General features: G+C 46.7%; 1 protein-coding gene across 7 annotated transcripts in view; it reads left to right on the top strand.

Annotated features, from left to right (window-relative positions):
- Nucleotides 1–418: 418 nt before the first annotated feature.
- The window catches only part of Zfyve1 (zinc finger FYVE-type containing 1), a 49,146-nt gene continuing 42,541 nt past the window's right edge, over nucleotides 419–7,023 (top strand). For 2 of the 7 annotated variants that reach the window (NM_001434298.1, XM_087552781.1), the window contains exons 1-2: nucleotides 419–574; nucleotides 2,196–3,101. In NM_001434298.1, the coding sequence (NP_001421227.1) occupies nucleotides 2,619–3,101 (483 nt within the window). In that variant the 5' untranslated portion in view covers nucleotides 419–574; nucleotides 2,196–2,618. Of the gene's footprint in view, nucleotides 634–2,195; nucleotides 3,102–7,023 lie in introns of all 7 variants that reach the window. The other 5 variants (NM_001434297.1, XM_087552780.1, NM_001434296.1 and 2 more) reach the window with 3 other exon arrangements.

Raw genomic sequence — 7,023 nt, 5'->3', positions numbered from 1 at the left:
ACAGTAATATCCTCTCAATGTTTACTGGTGTTTTTCCATTTTGAGCATTCCTGAAGGAAAGATGTACAATAACAATGTGCCGTGTCATTTCCCAGTTATATAGAACACCATATCATTTGTTTAATTTACAATACTTCTTCCCAGGCCACTGCCCTAAACAAGTTGCGGCAACCTGCAAAAACCTCAGTCCCGGCCGAGACTACAAGTCCCGGAATGCTTTCCGGCCTATATGCCCCACCTATTCGCAAAAGTGATACTTCTATCGGGAATTGTAGTCAAGTAGAGCCTGTATTTCTGGGCTGTGGGATAGCACGACAAACATCCAAAAAAACTACAACTCCCAAAAGACCGTGCGCCCTTCCCGCTCCGCCGTCATCGCGCTCCACCCCTGGCTGCTCCTCCCTCTCTGGGTTGCGCTGTTCATGCCTTCCTGTTGGTCCGAGCTGGGAGAAGTTCACTCTGATCAGCTGATTCCAACTGACAACAAGAGAGGAGGAAGCCTGGGAGGCAGCAGAGGAGGAGGGGGCGGAGATGGAACTGAGGATGGATCCACCGGGGCCCTAGAGCAGCCCAGGTCCCGTCGCCAATCCGCGTCCCCCCACACACCGCCTTGCCTTGGCCGAGCTGCTCCGGGTGGGCTCTGCGGGCCGCGGCGGACAGGGCGGGGGCGCCTCGGCCGAGCCCCGGGCGAGCTCTGGTCCCGGGGCTCCAGTCGCTCCTGGGAGGAAGGGGGGACGGGTGCGGCTCGGGTGGGGGTGGGGTGGCATAAACAATGGATTCGGCTCCGGGTTGTGCGGGTCAGGGTGAGATTTGGGGGGCCTTCTTTGTTCTTCAGCTCTGCTGCCACCCCTTGGGCTGTGGTGGTGCCTGGGAGCAAGGTTGTGGGGTGAGGGACCCTGGATTGGAGAGAGGCGTCGAAGTGGTGGTGGTGGGGGGTCCGAATGGGCATATTGTTTGCTTGACCTGGTGGTGGTGGTGGTGAGGTTCAGCTGTTCTTTTGAAGGTTGGTTTTCTATTTTTCTCAGTAGTGACAAGTTTTGATTTTTTTGTTTCCCTTTTGGGAGCTGACTGGGCACGTCTGAGGTTAAGGTGAAAATAAGGTCTCCTTGTTACTCCCTTGCCTTCCTTGTTTATCTGAAGATCAGATGGATAGATTGGCTACTGTAAGGGAGGAGTGAATATCTGAAAGGAGGATTTTTACACTTGGTTGTGCTTTGGCATAGAAGGCAAAGGTAGGGAGAATTAAGAGTGTAGTTACATGTAGAGTGACCCAAAACCCCTGTCCCGCCTCCCCAAGTTTTTGATTTGATTTGTTGTGTCCTAAGTATTTGAGTGACAAGAGAAAATGAGTTGTTTTGACTCACTCTAGGGCCTGGCTCTACTGTGCGCTCTCTAGTGCAGGAATTCTGCCTCCTGTTGCTCCCAGCTCTCTTCCTCTACAGAAAGAAGGGACAAAAGGAAGCAGAGTAGTTGTTTTATTGTTTTTGAACATGAAATTGGGTCTATTGTTGTCAATTTTAGAGCCCTTACTAGGCCTTTGCTTGTCCAGAGCTGAAAGAGTCCATTTATAAGGATAACTGGGTTTGTGGAGGTCTTTGAGAGAGGTCTGAAGTTATTGTTAGAGTATTTTTCTTTAGCTTTTTACAGGCCACCTTCTCCACTTCTCATATAAGGAACAGGTACAGGGGGCTGGCCTCCTCAAAACTGTTTGGTGATTTCGAATCAGAATTTAATAAAGCAAAAAGAGCATTTTACCAACAAACCTGCAAAATCCTTTATAGGCTCTGGTCCTAGAAGTGTTTTGTTATTATACATGTTTGTTTTGAGACAGGGTCTCTCTTTAGCCCTGGCTGGCCTGGAACTCACAGAGATCCACCTGCCTCTGCCTCCCATGTGCAGGTGCCCCAGGTTGATTTTTATAGTTTAGTAGTTGGGCTTTAGTCTTTCGAGTGCTAGGAATCACAGTGTACTAGGATTCAGTGTACTGCTGGTGTAACAATTGTTTTCAGAAAATGAGATGATTCTGAGATGATGTGTCTAGTCCTAGAATAAGCCACTGTAGGTTTTATAAGTAAGAATGAGGGTTCTCTCTGGTTTTGGCCTAGCATTTAGGTGCTCTTTTTTTTGTTTGCTCAGTTTAAGGTACACTTCTGCTTTTTTTCCCCGATGAGTAAAGTCTCCTTTCTCTGTTCTAGGTAGCCCTTGAAACACTGGCCCGAGGTCCAAGTAGATCGAACAGCTCCTCACCGCCTTCTTCCATCACTATGACTTGTAGCTGAGGCCCAAACCAATGAGCCGACCTTTGTGAACCCAGCAGACCGCTCAGCGTGCACGTGCCGCAGAGGCTCTGTCACTTCCACCACATCTTTCTTTGCACTTTGCAGAGGATGAGACCATCATCAAACTCAGTCGACGCTGCTGCTGGTACAAGAGACTTGGAGGCAGACAATTAAAAACTTGAACATTTGTGAGTGTGTAAAAATCCTAAGCCAGACAGGTTTTCAGAACCCTGTGGAAGCGCTAGCCGCCTTCAGACTCAAAGCATTTGTCTTCCTTCATTCCTGGAAAAGTACAGTAGTGACTGTTGCAGGGTGGGTGGTTTCCAGAGAGTCTCAGTTATGAGTGCCCAGACTTCCTTAGCAGAGAAGGGCCTAAATCCGGGGCTCATGTGCCAGGAGAGTTATGCTTGCAGCGGGACTGATGAAGCTGTCTTCGAATGCGATGAGTGTTGTAGTTTGCAGTGTCTCCGCTGTGAGGAAGAACTCCACCGGCAGGAGCGCCTTCGAAACCATGAGCGGATAAGACTCAAAGCTGGTCATGTCCCTTACTGTGACCCCTGCAAGGGCCCCAACGGGCATTCACCAGGCGTCAGGCAGAGGGCAGCCGTGAGGTGCCAGACCTGCAAGATCAACCTGTGTCTGGAGTGCCAGAAGAGGACTCATTCAGGGGGTAACAAGAGAAGACACCCCGTTACTGTGTACCATGTCAGTAAGGTCCAGGAGTCTCTGGAGGGTGAAGAGATGGATGAGGAGACCAAGAGGAGGAAGATGACAGAGAGGGTTGTGAGCTTCCTCCTGGTAGATGAAAACGAAGAGATCCAGGTGAGTCCCCAGGCATTAGGGTCTCCTGTCTGTGTCTCTCTCTGTTGCTGGGAATTTGCTCTCCAAATCTGGAAGGAGGCAGGGCCCCTTAGAGGCAGAAAAGGCCAGGGCCTCAGAAGCCTCAGGTTGTCTGGAGTCAAATTTAGTTAGTTAGGTTGTTGTTGGTTTTGTTTTGAGAAGTTTTACTCTGTAGCTAGGCTGGCCTGGAATTTACAACAGTCCTCCTGCTTCAGCTCTCTAAGTGTGGGGATTGTAGATGTGAGCCATTATGCCTGGCTTATCTGATGGTTTTTTGAGATAGGGTCTTTCTTCGTAGTAAGTAGTTCAGGCTGGCTTTGAACTGGTGATCCTCCTACCTTGTCCTCCTGAGGTGCTGGGATTGCAGAGTTAAGATTTAGTTATTTACCAGCTAGGTAATCTTGGGCCAAATTCATTTTCCTTTCCTCCAAGCCTTAGTTTTTTCATCTATACAATGGGAACAATGATGGTGAGAATGAAATGAGGGTGTTGCCTCCCAGTACTGTCGTTAGTGGTAGGAAAAACTGCTTAAAACAGCCTAAAACATACAGGAGGGTATGCAGAAAACTGAATAATGTTACAAATATGGGACTGTGTATCCTGTATTGAAGGGAAAAAAATCTTTTACAAAGACTATTCTATCAGATGGCCTCTTTTGGTTTAATTATATTAGCTTCTTAGTCCATTATCTGTTGCTATGGCAAAATATGAGTCAGGGTAACTTATGAGGAATAAAAAAAATGTTCATTTTGCTCACAGGTCTATAGGCTGGAAAGTCTGGGTGTCTCTGAGTATTGTAGGGCAGGGGTATCAGGATGCTGTTCAAGTTTCTTGGCTCAGTAAGTCACCTCTCCTCTCACAGGGCTCCACTTTGATGACCTTACCCCAATTACTTCCCATAGAGTTCACTTCCAGAACTTCAGTATATGATATGAGGATCAAATCTGGGTGGGGCAAGACTGCTTAGTGGATAAGAGCATTGGATTGTTCTTGCAAATGACCCAAGTTCACAAATGCTCACAGATGCCTGTAGTTCCAGTTAAGGGATCCAGCAGTCTCTTTTGGTCTCCAAGAACACCATGTGCACAATCCCATATTCCACATAAACAAACATACATATATATGTGTATGTATGTATATAGTTTCAGAGGACCACTCCAACCCTGGTGATGCAGCGAGGCAAGGCCTCCAGAGTGACTCTGGTTTGTCTCACTTGGGGAGAGAGTGGCAAGAGATGGATGTGAAAAAGTATGTCAGGGGTTGGGGATTTAGCTCAGTGGTAGAGTGCTTGCCTAGCAAGCACAAGGCCCTGGGTTCGGTCCTCAGCTCCAAAAGGAAAAAAAAAATGTCTATTAAGCTGGGAGGGAGATGGTAGCCTGTGACTGTCAGGAATGACTGGAAAGAGTAATTTGTTTGTGTTTTTGAGACAGGGTCTTTCTGTAGCCCTGTCTGTCCCAGAACTCCAATCTGTAGACAGATCCACCTGCTTCTGCCTCCCAAGTGCTGTGATTAAAGCTGTGGGCTCCCATGCCCTGGTAGGGTAAGTGTTAGTTTTTTTTTTTAAGTTGGCTTTTAAAAAAAGTACATGTGTGTCTCCCTGCACACGTGATGGGACAGTTTATGAGAGTTGATGCTGTCCTTACACCGTGTGGATCCCAGGGATTGAACTCAGTGTTGGTGGCGACAAGCTTCTTGAGGCAGGCCCTTCAGTTGGCTGTCAAGGGGAGATTGCCGGGGTTGGGGATTTAGCTCAGTGGTAGAGCGCTTGCCTAGGAAGCGCAAGGCCCTGGGTTCGGTCCCCAGCTCCGAAAAAAAGAACCAAAAAAAAAAAAAAAAAAAAAAAAAGGGGAGATTGCCTCAGTGTTGAATTCACATCATAGCTCAGCGCTCATGGGCTGCGCAGCCACAGCAAGCTACTCCCGCCTCACTGGTCCCTTCTGCCTCAGTTTCATAGAACTGCCAAGAGAGAGTGGGAGTGGAGACGACTTATCCTACAGGGCCTCACGTCCTGTACAGGTTTGTTGTTGCCAGTCCCCTTGTGGTATTTGTGGCCCAGTGACTTAGTATTTGGTGATGACTCAGTCTCCAGAGGGAGGAAATCCCGATGTAAGTCACTAACAAAGAGATTTCCCAATTATCCACTAAGTATTTCTTACTTCTCCCTTTTCCTATGTGGACAAGCTGATGGAAATGAATTACGTCATGATCCCTATTCACTTCCCTTATCACTGGACACTTGCTAACACAGACTTCCCTTTATTGGTTTGAGAGGAACTAATAGAGTTAGGGAAGAATGACCCAGATCCCAGTCTGCCTCCCTTGTCAGCAGTAATGTCTTCATTATGGATTATGCTCTAATTGGGCAACATCGCGGACTAAATGTTTTATAAATGGAGCAGCTGGATCAGGACAGTTCTTTTAAAAATGTTTACTGAAGGTACATGCTCATTTTACCTTAATATTTATCCTAATCCCCCCCGGCCGTGTGTGTGTGTGTGTGTGTGTGTGTCTTTTTGTAGGCTGAAGCTAGAAGTTGATCTTAAGTTACTCTTGAAGACAAAGTCACTCATTGGATATAGAGCTTGCTGTTTTAAGCTAGACTGTTGCCTGAAAGCCCTTGGAATCTTCCTGGCCTCTGCTCCTACCTTTACCATACCCCTAGAACTCGGGTTCCTGGTACCTGCCACCACACCTGTATCACCTTATCCCTTCCTCCTCTTTGTCCTTTCTTCTTTCTGGAGACTTTAAAGACATTGTTTAGTGTAGCCCATGCCATCCTCAGACTCTTTGTAATAAAGGATGGCCTTGAATTTTCTTTTGAGACAGGGTCTCATAGGCCTTGGATATCCTATAAATCACCAGGCTGACTTTGAACTTGGAGATCAGCTTGCCTTTGTCTCCAAAGGTATGTGCTTAGCACCTCCGGCTTGGCCTTGAGTTGTGATCTCTTTCGACTGATCCACCTTCCTACTCCTGGGATTTCATGTTGTCCCACCAAGCCTGGTTTGCATGGTGCTGGGGATTGGCCCTACTAAGGCTTGCTTCACAGATACTTGGTCAGCACTTGGCCGATAAAGCTACATTCCCAGCCCAGTCAGGCAGTCTGACCATCTGTTCACCTCTGTCTTGTTCTCTTAAAATATCTTTCCCTTGAATAGGGTAGAAAAGAAAAATCTCAGTATTATTAGTCACTTTCAGATAGTGTTTTATGGGGCTGGAGAGTTGGCTCAGAGGTTAAGAGCATTGGCTGTTTTTCCAAAGGACCTCTGTTCAATTCCCAGCACCCACGTGGCAACTTCCAGCTGTCTTGTAACTGTAGTTCCAGGAGATCTGACATTCTCACACAGATCTATGTGCAGGTAGAACTCCAGTGTACATAAAAGTAAAAGTAAGTAAATTATTATTTTTTTTTTCTTTTCTTTTTTTCGGAGCTGGGGACCGAACCCAGGGCCTTGTGCTTGCTAGGTAAGCGCTCTACCACTGAGCCAAATCCCCAACTCCGTAAATTATTTATTTATTTATTTTTTTTTTCTTTTTTTCGGAGCTGGGGACCGAACCAAGGGCCTTGCGTTTGCTAGGCAAGCGCTCTACCACTGAGCTAAATCCCCAGCCCCGTAAATTATTTTTAAAAGAGAAAATAACCTTTAATATTTATTGTGAACCAGTGTCATTATTTAGGGATACTTAAGGAGCACAGGCAATTTATCAATGGTTATACCACTGAAGAAAAATATCTTCCCTAGCAACTAGTAATTAAATGTCTGGTGATCCTGAGCAAGGCATGTTTATTTTTTTTAATGAAAATGTTTTTATTTATGTGTGCGTATGAGCTTGTCTGAGTTCATGTGTGCCAAAGGTGTGCAGGTGCCAGGAAAGGCTAGAGGACAGTGTTGGAAGCTGGAGT

Source organism: Rattus norvegicus, chromosome 6 (assembly GCF_021556685.1).
Source record: "Rattus norvegicus strain SHRSP/BbbUtx chromosome 6, alternate assembly SHRSP_T2T, whole genome shotgun sequence".
Classification (NCBI taxonomy): domain Eukaryota; kingdom Metazoa; phylum Chordata; class Mammalia; order Rodentia; family Muridae; genus Rattus; species Rattus norvegicus.
This window is presented reverse-complemented; position numbering and strand designations above follow the sequence as displayed.